This window comes from Dendropsophus ebraccatus, chromosome 9 (assembly GCF_027789765.1).
Source record: "Dendropsophus ebraccatus isolate aDenEbr1 chromosome 9, aDenEbr1.pat, whole genome shotgun sequence".
In the NCBI taxonomy this organism is placed as follows: domain Eukaryota; kingdom Metazoa; phylum Chordata; class Amphibia; order Anura; family Hylidae; genus Dendropsophus; species Dendropsophus ebraccatus.
In genome coordinates this window covers 31,877,144-31,902,832 of record NC_091462.1, presented here as the reverse complement: position 1 = coordinate 31,902,832, position 25,689 = coordinate 31,877,144, and the positions used below count along the sequence as shown (strand labels likewise).

At 37.7% G+C, this 25,689-nt stretch overlaps 1 protein-coding gene across 8 annotated transcripts in view; it reads right to left on the bottom strand.

Annotated features, from left to right (window-relative positions):
- Positions 1 to 3,475: 3,475 nt before the first annotated feature.
- Positions 3,476 to 25,689, bottom strand: part of LOC138800825 (sodium channel protein type 2 subunit alpha-like) — a 118,768-nt gene continuing 96,554 nt past the window's right edge. For 5 of the 8 annotated variants that reach the window (XM_069982878.1, XM_069982880.1, XM_069982882.1 and 2 more), the window contains 7 exons: positions 21,751 to 21,873; positions 11,824 to 12,105; positions 10,707 to 10,760; positions 9,684 to 9,819; positions 8,028 to 8,134; positions 7,643 to 7,913; positions 3,476 to 6,379 (listed from right to left, as the gene is read on the bottom strand). In XM_069982878.1, the coding sequence (XP_069838979.1) occupies positions 5,184 to 6,379; positions 7,643 to 7,913; positions 8,028 to 8,134; positions 9,684 to 9,819; positions 10,707 to 10,760; positions 11,824 to 12,105; positions 21,751 to 21,873 (2,169 nt within the window). In that variant the 3' untranslated portion in view covers positions 3,476 to 5,183. Of the gene's footprint in view, positions 6,380 to 7,642; positions 7,914 to 8,027; positions 8,135 to 9,677; positions 9,820 to 10,706; positions 10,761 to 11,823; positions 12,106 to 21,750; positions 21,874 to 25,689 lie in introns of all 8 variants that reach the window. The other 3 variants (XM_069982877.1, XM_069982881.1, XM_069982879.1) reach the window with 2 other exon arrangements.

The following is a 25,689-nucleotide window of genomic DNA, read 5'->3' as shown; positions in this document are numbered from 1 at the left end:
GACCTTTTTTAGAATAGGTTGTAGATACGTGATCACCAAGGTGCCGACACTAAAGACCCTATTATACAGGCCGATCTGGAGAAGCAAGCCCCCATTGTGGTATCCCAGCATGGTCGCTACACGGTGGACTTAGCCATCTATATCAGTTCTACTATGACCCATATCACATATATCACTCAATCCAGGAACATTTGGTGAGTTCAGACAGTATAAGTGATGGGTATTGCTATTTTTTAGCCTAATAGGTGTCCTGTTACCAGTCAAATGAACCATTACCATGTTTCTCTCTGGCCAAGAAGATTTTTGAAGGAAAGGCTAGCTATTCTATCATGACTTTCTGAGGGCTGTGCCCACCTTCTACCTCTATGAAGACATCTTACAGATGCCTTCCCTTAAGCAGATCTCTCCTGGTAATAGATTCCCTTCAACCAGTGTTCTTCACATGCTTGTATAATTAGAACACGGCAATGAATAATGAATATACGTCTCCAAGCAATATACTGCGTGAATATTAAGCTGTGCTTCAGTGAGGCTGCTACTGTATATAAATATATAATTTACAGTAGAATTCATGGCAGAGCAATCCAAGGAGACTATAGTCTAGAGCTGTAAGGCTTCCGTGTACTCCAGTGCAGGCTCCATCAGATGCCGTATTTATGGCAATAGCCTCTCCTAGAAGCAATGCTTTCTAATACCTCTGTACATAAGAAATCTATCGAAGCATGCTATAACTTCCTACTGAACCCACACCTCCATTTGTCAATTCTCACTTATGATTGTGGGGGTCTGACCTCTGGTTCTCCCAATAGTCTTGAGAAATAGGGTAGAAGTACTGCAGTTCTCCTTGTGGCCTGGGTGACAGTGCATGGAAAGACTAAAGACTGCTGAATTAGTTCTGCAGTCCATTTATAGAGATGATCGAACATTGAGAATTTTCAGGTTCGATCGAACTCGAACCTTCGTCATTTGATTCCCGATGCCTTCCCCTTTCCGTAGGGAAGGTGGAGACAGCCCGAGTACCGCCTGGAAAACAGGGATACAGCCTATTACCGATCATCTTTATCCATTTATTCTTAAAGAAGCATTTTGGAATTTTTTTATTTGTCCCCCCGCTGCACACTGGCACGTTTACTCACCAGCAATGATCGGTGTAGCTCGGTGCAGCTTCGTTCTGGTCCTGCGGCGCCGTTCAAATCCCATTCACATCACCACTCTTCTGTCTTCATGTTTATTGAAGGCCAAAGTCACGCTCTCCAATGCGTTCTCTATGGGAGGGTGTTACTTCTGGCCTTCAATCGACTTGGAGACAGAAGAGGGGTCAGAAGAGTGGCAACGTGAATGAGCGCGGGATATGAATGGTGCCACAGTACTGGAACAAAGCCATGACGAGGGACACTGATCAACGCTGGTGAGTATACGCGCCAGCGTATAAATTCCGGAATGCTTCTTAAGACAATGGGGGGGGGGGGGGCTCCCAAAGATTAGACGCTCTCAATTATGAAGAGATTACATATTCTAATGCTATGTCATCACTTCATTAGGCTACAACCCCCCTTAAATACATTGCCTGCTATATATCTACAGGGTAATAAAACACAGTAAATTATTGATGAAGCTGGAGTGCTACTGCCTAGTCTGTATAATTCTCCATGTCTAATAGTGCAATGAAATGCTGTATAATAGTGCAATGAAATGCAAGATAAAATAAAATGAAATAATAAAAAGAGCCAGAACACAAATATACAATACAAAATGTAATCTTTATTCTTTTGGCTTGTTTGTAATGTAGTTAGCTGTAATTTTAGGTAATAGCATTTTCCTGCATGCAGTTCACAGTACACTACAAGTCATTATTCCTGGAAAGCAACGGATTCTACATTAAACGTCTGCATGTGTCCAAAACGGAACTTAGATTGAACATGGTGTCATAAGCAAATTCATGTTTCTTTGGAAAAAAAAATGAAGAATGTGGATCCCACATATTGGCTAAAACATTCCAGTGCAGCATGAACAACAATAGAATGAGTAATTTCGACTCTAAAAAGGAAATGTAAACCAGGCCTATACAACTTGTAGCTTACCAGCGACTGATTCACTACAATCCCAAGATGCCTTACTAGCCTGTTAGCTGATGAAGCATGCTGGAAGGTGCAAACGTTAAAGCAAACATTTTGTGGGCTTAAAGGAAATCTCTATGAGTATTGAAAATGCTGGCAGTGGCCTCTTAACTGTCTGCAATACCTATGCCATTGCTCTTACTATATTAATGATTTAATTGAATGTACTAGCGGTGTGAAACTTTGTAATACAGTAAAGGCTTAGGCCTCAGCAGTGCAGACCATTAAGAAGGATTGGTTATGGAAGTTTTAAAGGGGGTGCCCACCATTGCAACCAATTAATTTTGCGTTGCCTCAAATGATCTACAGTTAAAATGAAGCTACTTTGCAAATAGTTTTGGTTTAAATTTTCCTGTCTACAGCCAGTATGCAAAGTTTTCCATGTTTCCACGGTTACAGACTACAAACAGACCCTGTGTAGTCTGATCCTGTTATACTCTTGTCTCTTGTCTCCTACTAAGTGTTGACTTACTGAGTGTGCGTATAAGCAAGAATTAGAGTAGAGATAGAAAGAAATATGACTGCCGGATTTAACTACAAAGGAAGTCTGTTACCACGGAAGCACAACTTTTTTTTTACATAAAGTTGTCTCATTTTTAGATGCATTGGAGCAATACTAATGGTTGTAATGACATATTTACCCCCTTTAGATGTCCAATAGTGACATCCCCACATAGGTGGAGACTTCCTTTAACCAATATTTCAAAGAATGTAGCGTACAAATCCATTAGGCACTTGAGATATCACTGAGGAAAATGGTTTTGTGTGCTCGATCATGAAAATGCTTCCCAACAGTTACAAGCCACCACTGAGATCAATGAAGGCCTTCATTCAGCCATATGTAAGACTGATGGAAAAGGATCATCAGTGACGTCAGCAGTACTGAGTACATTAGTAGCCTACATATCCTTGACTGCCGGCCCACCCACAAAATGGCCCAATGTTTGCACTGTAACGCAGCTGCCAGAAAGCGACAACTTGTCTAAGCCTTGTGTAAACAAATAGGAAATAGAAACCTATTTAACCCTTTCAGCTAGCGTTTCCTGAAATAACTTGCTGGTCAAGCTTTTCTAGGAAATCTGGCATGGAGAAAAAGTTAAATCCCTGATGCAGGCTTTTCTCACAGTTCCTGTATATATATATATATATATTTTATTTTTGCCTGGTGTTTTCTACTTCATGATGTCCGTCATCAATATACATGTGTTTCCATTGTGCGAGCTGTGGTCCCACATTTTACACAATTTTTTTTTTTTTGCTGCCATAATCAGCGTGTGCACCGAAAAAAGAAAAAGGAACTATAATAAAATAGCAAATTTACAACTCTCTTTGTCATTTTTATTTGCAAAGATCTCCAATTTAATAGCGCTAAGCATGGGCAAGTAACAAAAGTGACCACAACATTAACCCCTGAAGTTTTAGGTTTTTTTTTTTTCATCTCTTCTCTTATGTACAAAATGCTGAAAAATAAAGCTAAATGAATATTTACAGTATTTATAGGTTCTTTGTTTCATTTTTCTTTTTTAAAAACTCTGTATCCTTTAATGCAGTTTGCAACATATCCAATCAAATCTGGATTAAATACGAAATACGAGTAACAAAATAATACCACGGAGAAAAAAAAAACGGTTAAACAAAAACAAAGAGGAAGAGCGAATGGAAACAGCTGCAAACTATTGCTTAACCATTTCATGACTGCATAGCAGCAGCAAAGAGGTTAATAAAGTAATGAGGTCTCCTTGAACAATTTTGTCTCATCAAACCATTGACATATGGCTTTCCGTAACATACTGCTGGACAGTAGGGGGAAATAAAATATAAGCAGCCCTGGCAATACAAACATGCACCTGTGATAGCGTCCAAACTATTTATATTGGTACAGAATATTTCTATAATTTTTTTTTTGTTTCCAAAAGCTTGCAAACTACACATATTGTGGTACATATTTGATGCAATAAATACTGTGCCCAAACTATTATTTTCTTGCTCAAACATCCACCACGTAGTAAAGGAACTATTTACATACCGTAACATAGGCATTTCCATTGGCTTGTACAATGTCAACCTCGCTGACAAGCTGAAGATGGCCAAAAATCATAAGAATGCAGGAGAAAGCCTAAAAACTGTATTTTTTGGGGGGTGGGGTCAACCTGTGCTACTGATTAGTAAGTAATTTCATACATAACCGATGCCTCCCGGCACTGAAACCTTGCTGATCTGTGATTGGTGGTTGCATAAAAAGTGAATCCATCTGTCCTCTGATGTGGGACTTTGAAAGGGACAAAACAGGCACATACCTTTTTTTCTTATGTGACACAGCATGAACAGTTAAGCACCCCAACAATAAGTGTCACATGATAATGATTTTTTTTTTGTTTTTTTTTGTATCTCTATTTTTTAATATTTTTTCCCATGCATGACCTATGAGCCCGGCATGCTTTCATGCAATCAGTTTTCTTCATATATGTTATAGAGAAAGATATTGAAGAACACCTGGTCCTTATACCTTTGAAGTGGTAATTATCAGCTCCTTCCCAACATAAAACCCATTTACAAAAATAGTCGCATATAATTGTAGAGAACCTATGAATTCAAAAAAATGATGAATCCATAAACATAGAACTTGTAAACATATGGCAAATATGGCAGTTGAAATGCAAACAGTGGATACAAGTAGTTTACTAAAGTGTTCAACACACAAAAAAAACAATAGGTTTGTATCCCACAAAATGGTCCCCATTCCGCACAGTCTGAGTAGCCATTTGGACTATCCTCTTCAGCAGTGTCAGCTGGGAAATTAACCCCTTTACTTCCGCAGGGACCGGCAAAGCATCCATACGATACCTTGCAAGCCTCTATAGCAGTGAAGTGGTTAAAACAGTAACCTCCAGTCAAGGTTGTTGAGCATATTCGTAGTCCGATCCTGACAGGGGGTCACTGTCGTATTGTAGGCACTGACCAAAAGTACATAATTTTTAAGAACTGTCAGTTTGGCATAAATCTCTGAAAGGAGTCCTGCTGACATAAAGAATGTTCACAGGCTGTAAACAGTTTGCCACATAAAAATTATTTTTTACGCTCCCTGACGTCTTTCCCCCTGTCTTCTTTCTCTATTTTGTCTTTTTCGTGTTTTTCTTTGTCTGGTTTTGTAACACTGTCATAGGATGGGGGAGAAGTTGTTGAGGGAGTGATGTCTACTTTATCTGTGGTGGAGTTTCCATTGAGTCGGTCACTCAACATGTCTTTCCGTGTTATTACACTGTCTGCGTCTTTGCCCTTGTCCTGACTGTACATAAAGGAAGCACGTTTTATGGATTTCTTCAGAAGGTAACAACGGAACGCTCGTTGGATGATAATAGCAGACAGCTCCTCTTGTTTTCTACGTAACGTAGACGTAATTGGTTCGTAAGAGACTTTGGAAGGATTGGAAGCCATAAACCTTTCTTCCATTGGAGCTCGGAGGTTATCCATTTCATCTCCTTCACCCAATACTCGCTTTGTGAAGGCGAAAAGGATGTCAAGGCAGTGAATTCTGTCACCGCTTACCATGGGAAGATCCATCGCTATAAGCTGAACTTTGTTTGGTTTTGGTATACGAAGAGGTGGATCCAGTGCATCAGCAAAATCAGTTAATTTACTATATTGAATAAATTGTGTTGCGTCCGGATCAAACTTTTCCCAAACTTCATAGAACATCTCAAAGTCATCCTCTCCTAGAGGCTCCGCACTTTCCTCAGTAGCAACACCAAAATTCTCCAAAATGACAGCAATGTACATGTTGACTACAACTAAAAATGATATGATGATATAACTTACAAAGAAGAAGATCCCAACAGAGGGGTTACCACAATCACCTTTGACAGAACTCCCTGGATGTTCGGCATACGGGTTGCAGTCTGGTGCTCCACTGTTAAGAATTGGTGCCAACAGACCGTCCCACCCAGCTGAAGTTGTGATCATAAATAGGCAAATCATACTGTTGCCAAAAGTTTCAAAATTGAACATATCATCGATTCCAGCTTCTTTCTTGACGTAAGCGAAATTGGACATTCCAAAGATGGCGTAAATGAACATAACAAGGAAAAGCAATAAACCTATGTTGAACAATGCCGGAAGTGACATCATCAAGGCAAAAAGCAAAGTACGAATCCCCTTTGCGCCTTTAATAAGACGTAGAATACGGCCTATTCTGGCAAGTCTTATGACCCTGAACAGGGTTGGTGACACAAAATATTTTTCAATTAAATCAGCCAAAAACATTCCTGTAGGAAAAGAAGAAAATAGAATGAGTGCAGATATAGTTCAGAGCTAATATAAAAAAATACAGTATCTTTTAATTTATTGCCTATAGGCCTATGAGCACTTATAGATGATCAGTGAGGAGCACCATCTCTACTCTTTATATACTGCCCAATGAGTAGTAGAAATAATGAATATTCAGCTATTTCTGACAGACCAGGGCAACAGTGCACATGCTCGACCACAATTTAATTCAAATAGTGGACATAGGACCTTCATTCTCAAGATTGATACGACTGATGAGTTCCAGCAGTGGGTCAGTGAAATCGTATTTTATTTTGACCTGAATACTTTCACACAAGATGTATACACATATTCAACATGTATTTACATCCATTCAGCCAATAGTTTGTCATCCTTTCTACTTCCATTCAGACAAATTAAAACTGACTCACGACCATCTGGATTTCTAGGCCAACATGAAGCCAGTTTTTCCTTTCATATCATAAGTAGATTTTTGTACACTTCAATGTAAATTCGATTATTAAACCAAAAGACCCCTGAAACTCAAGTAAACATTTCTGTCCTGATCCCATGCATACATCTTCTAAACTATATACCAGGGTATATCAGCAGGTTTGGGCAAACATTTTTCCGGTGCCGGGGCTTCTTTCTTTAGTCGGTCCCACAGTTTTTGAGTACTTTAATTAGATAGAAATATGTAAATAATTATATATTTACACATACTGGGGACATTCCTCTGCCCCCAGAGCACTGTTCAGCCTCTTTCTCCTTTGATCACACCTATCTAAAGACTGGCCTGCTGATGCATAATTGAATATACATAGGCAGACATGACCGAATGGCCGAACGGTGCTTTGGGGGGTTGAGGAACATCCCAGTGCTCCTAACGCGCTTATTTACATATTTGATTAAAGTACTTGAAAAGGGCTGGACTGACTAAGGAAAGAAGACCGGTGCCAGAAAAATGACATATGTGCCTGCAGAGAGCTGTCAGCAGGTTGGTTTGCACGAACCTGCTGATAGTTTCCCTTTAATATTTTATATACATTTTTTAATATATAGAACGTTGGAGGTTTTAAGCTTCTCTCGCCCATATCAATTTCCAGGTTTCCCAAGAGAGCTGTCAGACTTAGAAGTGATAACCGTAGCAGTGTCCATTTGTCCAAGAGGGGCTGTACTTCAGAGAAGAGCAGTGGGGATTTTTTTTGGGCTCTGAGAGGGTGCCAAACCACTGTATCAAGGCATAAAGTTAAGGTACTTACCTACAATAGATAGAATGACAACTACAAAATCAAATATATTCCATCCCATCGTGAAGTAATAATGTCGCAGGGAAACTAGCTTAAGCACACATTCTCCAGTAAAAAGCACAATGAAGACTGCATTAATCCAGTACAAGTTATTCTCCTTTTCTTGACTTTGGTCATCGGTTTCGATCATCATTGTCACCATGTTTAGGCAGATAAGAACCATGATGGTGATGTCGAACGGTTGCATGGAGACAAAGTCAAAAACTGCACCTTGAAATTTGTTCTGGAAAAAAAAATAAAAAATTGTACTGTTATTATCAGTGTACATGGAAATTCAGAGACTTTACCATAATGACATGATTTATATGTTCTATAATTACAATGGTGCAAGTCTCACCTGAGGCCTTGGGACAGGTTTTTGAGGTTTTTTCGATCCTAGCTTTTTCATGGCATTATAATATTTCTTTTGTTCCTCTGTCATGAAGATATCCTGACCTCCAAATTATAGGAAAGAAAATCAACAGTGGTTATGACAAAAGAATGTTTTTGTATCTATTGTATCTATGTAGTATGTTCTACTCATCAGAATATAATTTCCAGGCCCATATTCACCAACGTTGTTGAGTCAATCATGTATGATCATTTAGGTTAAGGCCTTATGTACAGGGCTATGTTCATTGTTTTTGACTGGTCCTGACATGTCATCTGCCTCTACCTCTTAGTGTTGGCAGCAGGGTGGGATTTTGCCGGAGTAATTGTGTTTTTGTGCCGGGTTTAGGTAATGTCCTAGTCTATTTAAGGATCCAGCTACTAGCCTTGGGTGCTAGATATACTGATTCTGTTACTGCTCGGCTGCCTTGTGTCTTTCCCTGTCTATGTGAAAGTTTCTCTGCTGTATTGCAGAATTCTTCCTATTGAATATTCTGGCCCTGATATTGTCATATATTTTCTTCAGTCTTTGTGGCCCTAGTGCAGTGCTTCTCAAACTGTGAGGCAGGCCTCACCAGTGAGGCGGGTCTCACCAGTGAGGCGCCCACTAGTTGTTGGTGAGGCCCAGCTGGGGAGGCAGTTTGCACAAAAGTTACTATGATCTGCACAGTCCTTTTGCTGTTTGCAAAAATCTCCATTTTAGCAACATTATTATTTGCTTTATTAGAATCTAGAGCTTGAGAAATAGGTGAAAAGTAGCCCTAGTATTATTTTCAGCTTTTAAATGGACTTTCACCACAGATAGTGAGGCCCAGGCACCCTCTTGGTCAGTCTGGTGAGGCCCAGGCATTGCCTTGGTCTGCTGGGTGAGGCTCCAGTAGAAAAAGTTTGAGAAGCACTACCCTAGTGTGTGTTTGTTTTTTGTACTCTACCTGAACCATCCTGATAGACTACAATTCCCTACAAAAATACTTCTCCAATCGGTCACTGACATCTAATGGTGAGTTGGCATATTTTGTCTGAAATTTTATGGGTTTGTTTGAATTTCCTGTTTGGCCAACCATAGGTCCCACTATTCTGCGCTACCATAAGTCCTGGGAGTATGTGAGTACTGGCAATTATTGTTAGGATCTGGGAATGAACAAAACTGGAAACATGTCAACATGTATATGCCAATTTCAATTTCTTCATACATATTCCAACTCTGGTTTGCCGGAAAGAAGCATAGTTCAGTTCATGGGATGTGGGAATTATAACTGGAATGCCACTGGATCAGAATGAAGTCCAAAGTATGTTAGGCTAGATTGGCATTGGACTGGGCCCTATTGGGGTAGAGTCTCTGAGGGCTTTGTATCAATATTTTGACCGACAAAGAACTCAAATTGTGTGTTACTCCTAACACTTTACAGAAAAGAGGACTGGGTTTAGTAGGAGGCAGATTTACAAAAATTTACACCAAATTTACTATAATTTTTTCCAGAAATTTGTGGAAAAGGGTCAAACATAATATCTATCTATCTATCTATCTATCTATCTATTTATCTGTCTGTCTGTCTGTCTGTCTGTCTATCTATCTATCTTTATTTATGTTGATGATAAAAACTTCAACATGAAATACTTATCTTCTTTTTCTGTTGATTAAAGTTATCAATGATGACACCAATGAAGAGGTTGAGTGTGAAGAAGGATCCGAAGATAATGAAAATAACAAAGTATAGGTACATGTACAAGTTGTCTTCATACTTTGGTTGTTCCTCCAGCTAAACATATAGGAAGATTTATAGTTAACACTCAAGACAAGTATACAATGCAGCAGCCAGAGGAACACTGTTAGCCATCTTTATTCATGCTACCCTTTTTCTAAAATAAACCTCTACAGTAAGCAATGTTATTTTCATGGCAAGCTACACTTTTGGCATAGCACGCCACAAAATGTATGTACAGAAACAGGCACTTCTGTTTATCCCCGGACTTCCTGTACCTTGAGCACCAGTGCATACAGTACTACATGCATCCTCGCTAACACATTTGCCAGGGAGCATTGAACATAAGCAGTGTTTAATACAGTAATACAGTAATACAGGGTAGTCTGTACTGTAGACTGCAGACTACCCTGTGGTAATGTGAAGTGTCGCCACCGTTGGCACATGCTGCTAAATCCATGTCTGCTTATGGCCATAACATTTTTATGAGTAGGAGTTACCAACTAGTTTAATAGAACTCAAAAAAAATTTTAAAAAATGATTTAAACAGATGAAAAACTGCTGTATTTTACAAAACAGGTAGTAAATAATAAGTATATTCAATATTTGGATGGTCGAAATCAATTACGGACATTTTTCTGTTTGTATGCACTGCTGGCCAATTTCCCATTGACTTCAATGAAGAGCATTATAGTGAAAATACTGAAGCATTTTTACCTCAAAATTTTACCTTTATTTTACATTGTGGGAACTTAGGTTATGTTCCCGCAATGTAAAAATAAGAACATATAACGTTCGTTATTATTGATCATGTTTATTAATAACGGCCATTGTATTGCAACAATGGACGTTGTTTGCCCTGTTGTTGCACTGTGAGAACATAGCCTATACATAACAACACCAAAAACATATGCTAATATTCTGACTTTCAAGTGAAAACTCACCTTCCGTGAATCCACCGCAGCATACATAATGTCCATCCACCCTTTAAATGTTGCCTGTAAATGAATAACATCAATTCAGATATCTAGGAATATCGGTAAAGAAGTACTTACTAAAATAATACATTTAAAATCTTATGAGACGTTTATCACCTTCTAAATGGTGAGATTGGTTGAGCGTTGTCCACTCATTGCAAAAACAAGAGACATAAGGGTCTAATTTTGTAAATGAGTTTGATACACAAATATTGGCATAACTAATAAGGCTATAAAATAAAATACAAAAAGTAAAAAGACTATATACTTGATTTAAATTAAAGTTCTGTTTTAAGGAGGACCTGTGGTCGCTGTAAAAATATAGAGTTTTTGGGGTGTGAATACTAGCCTCAGAGGGCATGAGCTGTTTCGCCACTCCCCTGGGCCTGATTCATGCCCCTCCAGACCGGGCTCTTGGTCTGCATAAAACAAAGCTGAGCCAGTCTCTCAGCGCTCGCTATTTAGGTTAATACCCTGGTACCAGCTCCCCCTTGTCTATTCCTGCGATCCCTGTCCTAAATCCCTCTGCTTGCTCGACTGTGTTACCTGACCTCTGGCTTTGACTTTTGACTATCCGATTGTTACTTGTTTTGTACTGCACTGCCGGTTTGGTTTTGACCCTGCCTGTTTGACTATCCTATATTGTGTTTGTCCATCTGTCTTGTTCTATGTTTCACATACTCAGTATAGGGAACGCCTTCGTGGTTGTACATGGCCGCCTAGGGCCAATTGAGGCAAGTAGGTAGGGACAGAGAGTGGGTTCAGACCTAGGGCCCACTGTCGTGTCTTGTCCTTACCTGTCCTGACGCAATGGCCATTGTTGTTCAGCCATTATTTGATGTCAAGTCACTGCCGTGTAATAAAAGCAAGGTGTGAACATGGCCTAAACCTGATTCATGTCCTCTTAAGCTTCTCTTTACACCCCCCAAGCCTAATTCATGCCTCTAAGCTACAGTCACACTCTCTGAACCTGATTCATGTTCCCCAGACTCATATTCAGCCCCATCTGACAAGTCAGAGAATAATGTGGAAGTGGAAACATAGCCCATGCTTAAACTAGATAAGGAAAAAAATCATATCTTACCACTTGAAGCAATGAAAGGTAGCCGAATCCCACATTGTCAAAGTTCACTTTGACATTTTTCCATCTTGCACTTTCATTCATGGCTATAAGTACCAAACATTCTGATTTATTATTAACTATGTCAACTGAAAAGTATTCTTCTGAAGTGACATTTAGGCAGTAGCCATATTTTCCAGAAAACATGTTCACTCCCATAATGCTGAAAATTAGCCAGAAAATTAGACAAACCAGCAGGACGTTCATGATGGAGGGAATGGCCCCTATCAGGGCATTGACAACCACCTAGCATGGAATCGAGAGGAAAGAAAACATATTAGCATCGTGTTTTATCCCTCACTTTAAAGGTTTGGACAAAAACATGGGGAAAAAAGTAAAAATACCAGATAAGATGATAAAATGAAGCACAAGCAACATGCATGCTTAAGAATACTTACAGCTAAGTAACTGATGAAGAAAACAGAGAATTTGTACATTTTGTTAAAGTAATTACATAGTTTATCCATTTTTTTTTTTTAGAAACATATTTTACAAAACTAAAATCAAATCAAATAGTAGATAAAAAATAAACGACATAATTGCAAATAAATAATTATACCTAAGTACCTAAATATAATAGATAACAAAAAGTAAAAAAAGGCTCAAATTAATTTTTTGTAAAATAATCAAATATTTCTATTGGTTCTAAAAATATTTTTATAAAATAAATTAGGCAAATAAAAAAATTAAGTAAAATGTGTGAAAATGTAAAAAAAAATAAAATAAAAATCAAGTATGTAAATTTATTTTAAATAAAATTTGACAAAACAACCAAAGTCATAAGATAGTATACTCATTATGCTTTCAAATATAGTAGTATAAAACATTTGATGCGATGGATGAATATTCTATAGATGGAATAATAGCTTAAAAAATTAGATAAACATGCAGGTGATAACATTTTTTGTTGAAACTATTTTTTTAGTGCAAGCAAGTTGTTAAATATGATCTGTTCGCAACCACTGAACTAGTAGCCACTACTGATGTATTTGGAGCTAGGCAGGCAGCAATGATTATTCACTAAGACTATTATTCCATTCTGTGCATGGAAACATTCTTAGCAAATAGAACAATTTCCATTTGGTTGGTATTTCACCGTGCTTAATTTCAAACTTCAGTCTTCAACCACATTGTCTAGATTTAATTTGATTAGTTCTACTTCCTCTTGTGTTTTTGGAATTTTTTAAAGTTAAATTTGTAATTGCTGTAAAAAAAAACAAAAAAAAAAAACTGGAAGGTTTATATATTTTGAGAATGTGGCGCCAATATAAAGTGTCCATGTACAGTATTTTAGAATTAGACTTTTAAAACTATACGCTATGGAAAAGTATATGTACAGGAATGACGTGAAATACTTACTGTGACATTGTAAGATCTTGCGATATGTAATTTATAGAGAGGGAATCACAGAATTCCATGCTGGTATACTGCATATAAAAACCATCAGTCTAAATTGGAATGTAACAATGCCCAAAATGTATTTTAAACAAAACAGTTCATTTTATAATGCCTATTTAAAGAGATGATGTCACCTTGTTTATGCTGCCCTAACAGAGGGCAGCATAGTCTAGTGATGGAGACATGGAACAGAATGCTCTGTGCAGCTGCTCAACTGATAGGGCTTTATACATTAGTCTTTCCCTTTATATGTGGCACTTGGGTGTCCTTGATATTCATGAGACCTTGCCCTTTGTAAAGGCAGACAGTTGTTATTCATCAGTTGATGGGCAGAGAGAGCAGCCTGGTTTTACTGAATATCAGGAGAACAGAACAATGTAAGTGATACATAGTTCTGTTCAGCATCTTGATCACTAGCTTGTTCTTTCTTCTTATAGGCCAAGATAAACCTAGTGACATATCTCTTTAAAATTGTTCCTATTTTAAGGCTATGCTCACATGCTGCACAAACAACGGCCATTCCACATGAATGGACGTTGTTTTAAGCTACCTACGGCCGGGACTAATGATCATAATTATTAATTCCGGCTGTAGGTAGCATTAAACAACGTCCGTTTATGGGGAACATACATGTGAACATAGCCCTATGAAATAAATAGAAAAAAAATATTTTTCACAGTTTTCTTTTTTCTTCATGAACCCAGTGTTTGCCCTGGTATTTACCAAGTAGTAGTAAACTTAAACATCTGAATAATATGCCTGTTTAGAGGTTAAGCACCTTAAAAATAACTTGTTATATGGAAAGATGAATTTCAGTTTTACAACTGTTTAATTTTTTTTATTATTTATATAATACATGATAAACACTTTTTTTTTTTTATAAACATTTAAAAAAACGTGTAAAAAAAAAGTTAGCTAGAATCCTGCTCCACACTGATAAGGGGCAACACCCCGAAACAGCTCTCTGTGGATGGATACCTGACTTTGGTATTTCCTTGGTCGTATCATTAGACTTGTAACTGAGTTGGATATAGACTGAAGAGGCCACTTAATATGGTGGTTATGGTGGTCTCTGTACAGGAGTCATCCCTTTCCTGGAGGGATATCTGGCTAGTCCCATGTTTTGAGACTTGTAACTGAGGCTCCACTCACTCTGCCCACCAGCCGCTCATTGACAGTTATCATTCCATGCTATGTATAGGCAGTCATCTGTCAATCAGCAGCTGGGGGGCGTGGTATGGCAAGAATCCCATTCTCCTGCATATTAGGAGAACGGCTGAACAGAATGATGGAATACATTCATCTGTTCAGCATTTCTGTCACTAGTTTATGCTGCCCTCATTTAGGACAGGATAAACCTAGTGACAGATTCCCTTTCAAAAATGTTGAATCAAATTTTTTTATCTAATTTTAAACCCCTAACTGTCTTACAGCTACATGGGAGCTTGTCTAAGCTGTTAAAAGTGTGTCTGATGACAAGCATGTCATCTGTCTCCAGTGATATCTAAAAGCTCGGAATGCAGCTCTAGGATATAAGACAAGGCACAACTTAGGTTCAGTACAAGATAAGTGATGTAGTGTGGTTACAAAGTTAATTACAATAATATATATATATATATATATATATATATATATATACATATATATATATATATATATTAGATTAGATTTCTATAGACTGTTATATGGTGTTTAAAGGCAGACATGGGAGGGAATTTATCATTCCCTATACCAGTGCCGGCAAAATGGCGTATGTTTCTGCACAAAAAGGTTGCACAAAATGCCATGAATACAAATTTGATTTCCTATGTGTTTTATTAAATGTTTCCGTTTGCTTTTTCCTAGTTGATTTTAGTGCTAATCTTTGACATCATATGACACTTATAGACACTGCTGACCAGGGGCGTAGCTAGGATTCATGGGGGCCCATAGCAAAACCTTTTAAGGGCCCCTCCTCCCCTACATACAACACAAAGCAGTGTGCACACACACACATATATATATATATCTGCTCTACTGCTGGTGCACTGATAACCCCTGACTTCTGCACAGAGCTCTGCATTTTTCTTTCCTACTTAATTGCCAGCTGGAGAACAGAGGTCAGAGGTTATCGGTGCAGTAAAGCAGAGATCTCTGTCTTCTGCTTGTTAACCCTTTTTTGTGTTGCAGTATGTAAGTAAACATTGGGTCACTTACACACTGCAGTACATAAGGGGTTCAGCAGCAGGATACCTGCTCTTACCTTCTCCCCCGGGCCCCCCTCCTGCATGGGCCTGATAGCAACTACCTATCCTGCCTCTATGGTAGCTACGCCACTGCTGCTGACTTATATAGGTTCCATCAGGTTCAGTCGTGGTATTGGTCATTTTAACCAAAATAATAGAGCAGTGCTATTCTATTGTCAAATATGACAGAATCCACAGTGGAGGTTCAGAACTCCGATATGATAAGATATCACAGCTGCGATCAGGCTTATAAATCAGGGGGGTCCAGAGGCCTCTTACCACATTAAGAGTATGACCTCCCCAAACGTAACTCCAGTGCTTAGCAGTATATGGAACTTTGTGCAGAAGCACTGACAGAAGCAGAGGTGTCACACAGGTTAAGCATCAGTAAAGTCATCCACTTTAGCAGGTCTCAAAAATATATTATTATTATAATCAGCATTATTATTACCACTATTATAAAAGTGGATAGGTCAAAGAAAAGGCAAAAAAAAAAAGCAAGTGGAAATCAGTATCTGTAGATGAAGTCACCAATTTGCATAAAGCGAATGTACCATCAGGTACATCACATTGCTTTTTTTTTTTAACCTTATCCACTCAACGATGTTGCAGGGATCCCAGTGACATGGTCCTTTTTTTGAAACACTGCTCAGTTTCCGTGCTCAGTGCTGGTCTTTTCCCAAGCAAGGACTGGGATCCCCACGCCGGCGTCAAGTGGCTAAGGTTAAAAAAACAAACAAAAAAAAAAACAATGTACCTAATGGTACATTTGCTTTAAAAGTTACTTTTTGGTGTTCACAATTACTGTATTTTACAGTATAGGAGTCATAATTTCCCATATCCTGATGCATGCGAGCAGGGACCTCACTCCTCATGTATGGATAATTATATGTAGATCTCTGTAATGTCTAGTTTTGTCTATGTATGTACCCTCAGAATTGTAAAGTGCTGCGGAATCTGTTGGCACTATATAAATAAATATTATTATTAAAAATTATTATTATATCCAAGTTGACTAAAGTAAACAGCAGATTGCTGTCCTAGCACCCCACCAGGGGCTTAACTACCACTGTAGCAGCCATAGCGGCTGCTATGGGGCCCACTGCATCAGGGGAACGCTTATGGACCCCTTATGCTATCATCATTTGCAGCACCCAGTGGCTGAGCAGATCTTCCAGGATCTGCAAATGTCCCTTTAATTGAAAGCGCTTCAGACGAGTTCTTGCAGTTTTGCATTTATGACTACACTTCACAGCTTAGTGGTCAGTCTGGAAGGCAGAGAGGCCCCAATCAAAAGTTTGCTATGGGGCCCAGCCATCTCTAGTTACATCCCTGCACCCCACGCCTCTTGTTTACTGCATGCACAGTATCATCAGGAATAGAGATCTATTGTAAACTTGTATATATCAATTCACCTCGGCTACCCTCTCCAGCCTCTCCAGCCACTAAATAAAAAAAAAAAAAGGAAAAAGTTTTTTTTTTATGGCACTATTGCATTATTTTAATTGACTTAATGAATTGCATTGAAGTCTATGGAATAACGGACGTCATTTGCATACAGTGTATTAAATAACGTCTTTTGAGGCGGTCGTCAAATAATGGTCATGACAATAATTTTCGGACGTCTTTTGCAAACAGCGGATGTTATTTATTAGTTTAGTTCACACACGGTTCTTTTTTCAACATCCTTTCCATTATTTAATTCATTAGACTTTTCAGTTAAAGAAACACCCAAAGGTCAATGAGTCTACCTAAAGTAGAATAATGTACCAACAGCCGTCATTGCACCGACGGACGGTCAAACTGCAAAATAACGGACAGCTTTCCCTGAGCTCATTTCCAGAGTGAATACAGACTGTCCTTTATATTGGCTCCCATACACTGTACATACACATATAACAGGGGTTCCTGCTTTACTACCCCTCTGCAGCAATTCCTTAAAACTAGTAGCAGCATAGAGGACATTAGGGAGTAGTATTGCAGCAGTCTAAGCTGTAAACGGTCTAAACATTTCCTCTTCTTCACTTCACCCCCCCCCCTTTTTAAATAGATTTTTAGGGGCAGTATAACCTGATCTCTCTGTGAGGCTATGTTCACACAATGTCAAAAATATTGAAAAGGTGGTTGGTTTTCATATTTAATAAAACGTTCATTTTTGCCGTGGTTTAAATGACTGCAATTGGCAATGCATTGAAGTCAATGGGAAGACGAACGTCTAATGCACACAATGCATTGAATGACAGACACTTTTACCGCCGATGTCAAAATAATGAACATGATCATTATTTTCGGGCGTCTTTTGCAAACAGCGGATGTTTTTTATTAGTAGTTCACACACAGTTTTCCTTTAATCACCTTTCTTTCTCTGTCTTTACTTTAATTTCAATGGTCTTTTCAAATAAGCTGCACCCAAAGTTCAATTAGAAACCCCAAACTAAAATAATATACAAACACCAGTCATTGCAAGGGGAGGCCAGGCTGCTAAATACCGCCCGTTATTTTAGACTCAAAATAACGGACGTCATTTGAAAAGGAGCTGAATAAACATTGTGTGAACATAGCCTGAAACTGAAAGCCCATCTCCACTTTTGCTAGACAGATTCCCCATTATGAATGGGAGAAATATTACAGAGTTTATTATGTTTACTTGTACTACTGATTTACCCAAAGATGTTTAAATCATTACACTGTATTTTTTGAAATTACCTTGTGGTCCTTCAGAGTAAGAAATGCAGTTTGTAGCCTTTAGGTAATAAATGAGAATTCTGAGTAGACATGAGCAAATTTACAGTAGGAAGGAAGTGAATCACTTCGTTCCTATCTGCATTCTATTCATCAGGTTGCGGGGCTTTGAAGTTGCTCCACTCAGTGCCGCTCCTCCCTGGGTGCAGGGAAAACATGGATCCAGTCCTGGGAAACTGGGAAAAGTTTCCCAGGACTGAATCCATCTTTTCCCAGCATCTGGGGAGGAGCAACACAGAGCGGAGCAGACTTCAAAGCTCCGCAGCCTTGACTTGACTTCCTTCCTACTGTAAATTCGCTCATCTCTAATTCTTAGCTTCGGACTCTTTATAATAGGGTACCTTAAAATTGGTTTTCTAAACCAGATCACCCTCTATGTGGCATATTTTAATGGTTTTTGAAATAATCAGGGTGCCAATAGGCTGTTCTTATATGACAAAATAACTGATTCACAATAGAAAAAATTGCACAATTGACCCTGACAAAACCTTGGTGAGGGCCATCATCACTGATGAAAGAAGAGATATACCAATTTGTCACATGAAAACATCCGTGTAAGGTGTCAAACTCGTATCCCTCCAGCTATTGGAAAACCACAATTCTAAAGCGAAAACTTTGGCTGTCCAGGCATGGTGGGAATTGCAGTTTTGAGGGCGGAAGAAAATAAAAGGACTATGGTTATAAATTGAAAAGTTGTCTTGATATATTCTTCATATGAAAACAGTTAAAATATTTATTGCGACTGGATTTTCAGATGGACTGGAAGTTTGAAATACAATTTCATTTTGAGAGCAATCAAGTGAGCATGCATCGGACACATCAACTTTAACTTTTTTTTAAAGTTGAGTTGTCTATTGTCTTTAGTCAAGCAGTGTGTAACATGCTTACGTGTGTTACTATTAAATGCATGCATTGAAATATCGTTGATTAAATCGATGGAGACTTTTGCTGCACTTAGAGTTCACAATTAAATTAAACTAAGCAAAAAAACAAAATACAAAACTGAATATAAACTGTATACAACATAAAATTCCCTTCAGTGTGCTTTGTACTGTTCTGTTAATCTAAAAGCCATATTAACTATAACATGTAGTCAAATTTATCAATCACATTTTTTTTTCTAATTCTGACTGTAAATCTTATTATTACAACCTACAGCCATTGATCAAGGAAACTATTATTTTTTATCAGCGACTAACATATCAAAACAATTTAGAATTAGTTGTAGGGTATGTTCACATAATGTTTTTTTGAGGTTGAAATTAGAGATGAGTGAACCTGGAGCATGCTTGAGTCAATCAGAACCCGAACTTTCTAATTTGCTACTTCTAAAACTAATAATAATACAAAAGATTATCATTTTTAAGTGTAAGTTAATTTTATTAGTTTTTTTTTATTTATAATATAATTATAAATTATTAATACCTAAAAGTCAAAAATACGCTATATATTATAAATATTCCTGTTAGAATATTATCACTATGAAATAGTTTAATGCCATCTACATACGCAGTTCAAAATTATTGTAATTTATATAAAAAAATATATTTTTGTTTATAAATCTATGATTTATAGAATAATAATAATAATATTATATAAAAACATAATATAAAATATAATGCTAACTAGTTGATGGCAATAGTAGTTGTCCGATCGTGAATACTAAATTGTGACTATATACATAACGGCAATTTCAGTCAATATTGCCTTGCATTTTTAGACTATGTTCCCATAACTGGGAAATGATGGCCGTCATTTCAGTGCCAAAGCATAGCTGTCTACTGTCTATTTTCATCTTTGTCAGTAAAGGACTGCTGTCTTTAAGACGGCCATCATTTTCCCATTGTGTTAACATAGCCTTAGTCCTTTTTTGTGTGTCATTAATTAGATAAACAATATGTTCACACAATGTCTTCTTTTGGCCGTTCTATCACCGCCTTTTTTGACGGCCTTCATTTTTAGACTAAGATACAGCCATATTATGCAAATGTTGGCCATTATTTGCATAATACTGACATATTTTTGTTTTAAAATGACATCCAAAAAAGATGGTCAAAAAGAAACGTTGAACATAGCCATATAGGTAAAGGGGTTATCCAGCGCTAAAAAGAAACATGGCCACTTTCTTCCAGAGACAGCACCACTCTTGTCTCCAGTTTGGGTGCAGGTTTTGTAACTCCGTTCCATTGAAGTGAATGGAGCTTAACAGCAAACCACACCTTAACTGGAGACAATAGCGTTGCTGTCTCTGAAAGAAAAAGGCCATGTTTTTGTAGTACTGGATAACCCCTTTAATAAAACCTTTTATGACCTGGCAGTAAAATGCAGTAACACAATAGTTTTTTTGATCCATTTTAATTTATACCAACAGTGATTTTACCACATATGACATGGCAACAGACAGTGTTCTAGGGATATTTTCATACAGAATATTTAGGAGCCATTCAGGTGAACATCAACAATGTATCCATGCTTTGGATGAAATACATTTATTTTCTGATAGCTGAAAGACTAAGATATCGATTTAAAGGGTCTATTAAACAGAAATGTATGGATCCTACAGTCTATGGTTAAGAATACTGTATTTTCTGCAATTTCCAAGGAATTATGGCTCAAGGAAGTTTTGTATTGCAACCACTGGTTTTTGTATAATACAATGTCCTCACGTAAACCTGCTACTGACCCAACTGATGTCAGGCCTTCCAACTACCATGCTAGTAAGTCTATACCATCAAATAAGTAGTTTCATGATACAATATTTTTTTATTTTATTAGCTTGTAACTATCTGCCTATTAAGTTGTATTCATACTCAAAAAACTTTATGAATTAACAAAAAAATTTTTAACAAAATTTATCTTTATGATGTTATCCATGCTCCTACTTTTTTTTTGTAGTATTCTATTATACTATATATAATTTACCAGATCAGGTAATTCATACCTGACACCTTTCTATATAAAAAAAATATATATTTTTTTAATAACTAAATACGTGAAAAAAATGCTTACTTTTATTGTCTAATAAAAACTTAACAAAAGACTGACATACCATATCTACTGGTAAACCACTGATCCCAAGAAAGAGACCCACCACATTTGTTACGGTGCATTGAAGCACTTGCATTCTTATGATCTACGGGGGTCTCAACAATTGGATTCTTATAGATACAGAATGTCATATAAAACATTTGTCAACCATGAAATGTTCGATTCTGTATTATAAAATATGCCCAAGTGAACTAAAATAACAATTTTTTTATGTGGATAAAACGACTGACCATAACGTGTGTGAAATTAGTTCTATTTCTGTTGAATAGACTCAATTATAAGCAAAGCCGATACATGTGGTAGCGCATGATTTTTGCAATGTGTCGAAGCACCCTATCCAATATCTGCTAATGGTGAACAGTACTTATGAGGTTATTGCAGCATCTCTGCATGGATTTATCATTCCTTGTGCTTGTTCTCACATGCATGATTTATTTCTATGCATGCATTAATTTCAAGGTCTTTAAGGTCATCTTACCCTCATCCCTTCAAACCGTGACAGGGCCCTCAGAGGTCTCAATGCCCTTAGTGTCCTAAGGGACTTAATAGCCCCTAATTCTGAGTAGCCCAAGGCATTAGCTACTAAGCTAACCAAAGATACCTATATGAAAACACAAAAGTAATAATCTCATTGGTTTTCCCAAATTTTAAATCATTCAGTGCATTATAAACTAATGGCTTATGCCGAAGATGATGCCGGACGTCCTTTGTACCTCAAACCTAAAATCTTAAAAAAAAATAAAAAAAAAATTGAAAATTACAGCCCACCTGTTGGTAAAATAAAGATTAGTGTTCTTACCATCTTTTCATGGTCAAAGTCCATCCTGAGCAGACTAATGAACCTATGGAAGAAAAATATGAATGCCCCTATCTGTATACTTGGGTCTTACCCTTATGCCTTCAAATCTTGATAATGCACGTAGAGGTCTCAATGCTCTCAAGGTCCTTAGAGACTTAATAGCGGCTAGCTGATCATACCCGAGGGCCACCGCCAAGAGAGATATGACAGAAATCTGTTCAGAATTAATGGCATTATTAATCAAGGCCTTACTGGTTATTATTAAAGTTGGCCTACATATTTATTTTTATTATTTATATGGTATGTTTTATTGACTATTTTAATATTTTGGATCATTTAACACGTACCTGTCATTAGAAAAAAAAAACTTTAAACATGTCAGAAAGACATCTCAAAAGTTTTGATTGGTCGTGTCTGAGGGTTCAGTCTGCTACCGATCTGCAGAACAAGCCGGGAGATGACCACACTGCTGATCCGGCCTTGTTGATTTATATTATGTGGCCCTCTCAGTCACGTGACACAGAGGCAGGAGAAAACAGGCTGAGCACTGTCACAATCTAAACACTCAAACCTTTAAATTCTTTACATACTAATTTAAATGCAAGTAAAAAGTATTTAAACACTATGTGCACTATGAGAAGTAAAAGGAAGGAGCAGCTGCAGGAATTGATGTTGCAACTAGTGTTTTATTATCTTATCCCAGTGCTGGATTCGTAGCTACACTACTCATTACTGGTATATAATGTCCTTCATGTTGCAGCTTCTGTCTATAAGGATAAGGAAGTGCAATCTACTCTTTTCTCCGAACCCGTATATGAGAGACATCTAAGCAGCCAGTATCCTACTCTTGTTTTCAACCTCCCCCTTCATAGATTTCTATGGGAAGCAGCTGTAACCTGATCCATCAGTGAAGCTGAAAATATATCTCTTCTCTTATGAATATTATCAATTAAGTAAGCAGTATAGGAAACAATAGGAAAAAGTTGTCTGGTAGAATTTTTTAAGATATATGACACAGTTTCTTGTCTTTACTTAGTAGTATAAATTCATGGAAAGCAGTTTATAATTGGAGATCTATATATTTTAATAAAGTGTATTTCATGTACAGTTTTTTACTTTTAATATTTTATTCTGTTAAGTGAGTTAAAGGGGTACTCCGGCGGGGGGGGGGCACTTTTTGATGGGACCGAGGAGGTGGTGGCTGAGGAAAAAGATGTCCACTCACCTCCCCGGTTCCAGCAGCGGGTCCCGCATCGCGGCGCTCAGGTCCCTGGTTCCCGGCCGCTTCCTGGTGTCTGACGCCGCCCGAGACGCTACGTCTCAGGTCCACTCAGCCACTCAGTGAAGGAGGCGGGATCCGTGTCAAGTCCACTCAGATCCCGCCTCCTTCACTGAATGGCTGAGCGTCTTGGGCGGCGTCAGACACCAGGAAGTGGCCGGGAACCTGGCACCGGAGCGCCGCAATGCGGGACCCGCCGCTGGAACCGGGGAGGTGAGTGGACGTCTTTTTCCTCAGCCACCCCCTCCCCATTCCATCAAAAAAGTGCCCCCCCCCCGCTGGAGTACCCCTTTTAATATTCAGAGAAATATTGATTCATAAAAACATTTTTTATAATATTTTTGAGATATTTTGTACTATTAACGACATTACATGTATTTTGGGGATTACTGTAAATAGAATAAAAGCAGGAAATATTAATAGAATAATTAATATATTTGATGCTACTACCCTAGGCTATATTTACTTTCTAAAAGTTAACGGAAAAAGAGGTGATTTTTCAAGTGGAAAAATATTTTAAATCAATTCCATCAATTTTTTTTTTATGATAATGGATAGGCTATGCAAATATTTTGACTAGGGAAATATTAATTGGGCATAGATAAGATATTTTTATTGCCTATCACAAAAGCAATGGAAGCAAGCAGTGTGAATTATAAGATCTAATGACAGAAAGATAATGTAATTTTAAAAAATAAAAAAAAATACATAAAAATATTTGTGTGTTTTCACATGGAAAAATAAACTTCAATTCTAATGAAAGATTTGGTTTCACAAATGGAACACAAATCGTAAAGCGAAAATTATAATTAAAAATAAAAATAAATGAGGTGCACAACAAGAAAACCACACCTTAAACAAATCACACCACTCTCAGTTCCTTTCATTAGAATCGTACTGCAAGCAGTGATCGAATCTGCAACTAGTAGTTTTTATCAAAATATATTTCCCTCCTTATTCATATTATTATTTATATTGACCTATATTCTGTTTGTTGGTTTTTTAGTTATTTTTTTTTGTGTTTTTTAAGCCCTTATAAAGTGAAATGTTAAATATATATTCGACCACTGCTTGCCACATACAATGTTACAGGGGCGATAATGCAGCTGATTAACATACCCGCTACTGAAAAATTTTAGCACCATTGATTCCTTTGCAACTGGCACTCAACCTTAATGTCTGTGATTACCCTTCAGTCTTCTTCACATAGCCTTGATGAAAAAGTATGTGTCATTAGTTACAGTACTTACCATGTACTGTTGATGCAAAGGGAGGAATGCCTGAAGTATTTTAAAAATGTAATTTTCTGTTTTTGGAATGGAATACATTTTTTTTGTCAAAGCTTAAATTTCACAAAACTCAATATCAGTGTCTTATAATGCACACAACAATAGGCAGTATGTACTAGACAATGCTTAGATCTTTGTTGGCTATGGATCTCTGGTGTGAAATGCAGTTTTCTTTGTACTACAAAAAACAGACCCATAATAATATTTAAAAAAATGTGCACAGTGCAAAAGCCCCCCCCCTTACCCTATAGGCCAAATAGAATAATTTATGTAAAAATATTGTGTTCCTGTGTAACCTTATAAGGATTGATAGCTATTAAAAAGGATTTTAATAATTTAAAGGCGTTTTCGAGGATTTTGCCATGCTGAACCCACCACTTTCAGTATGGCAAAGGCCTTCTCTGCATCATGTGAATAACTAGACATGGCCATACCCATATGCTATGGTCATCACTGATAGACTGTTGACCTATCCTAAAGATACCAGTGTTAAAGAGGACCTGTGCTCAGTCTAAAATGGTATACCTTAAAGGGAATCTGTCAGCTCCTGGGCACTACCTAAGCTGTTGACAGTGTGCTGTAGTTGGCTGCCCCCAGTGAGCATGGTGCCTTTTTGGTAATTTTCCGTGCAGCGGATTATGTACAATCTTATGTCTCCTGCTGTACTAAAGAGTCACAGAGCAGTTGTTCGTGCCAGACCCTGGCATGCATCCTCCTCCCTCTTCATGAATGATCAATGCTGCCCGGCCTACTGCTCGCTCAGCTGTCAGATTGCAGATCAGTCCTCTATGTCTGAAAGAATCTCTTCTCCCTTATGTGTTAGAGCTTTGGTCTTGGGGTAACTCACCTGTCTAGTAGACCTGCCAGCAGTTCATTCGCTGGTTCGAATCCCCTGATGGAAATTAAAGATGTTTTTTTTTCTCATTATTGTATCATTTTAAGGCTATTTTCACACACAGTATTTTTGCTCAGTATTTTGGTCAGTATTTTGCAACCAAAACCAGGAATGGATTGAGAACACAGAAAGGCTATGTTCTCACAATGGTGAAA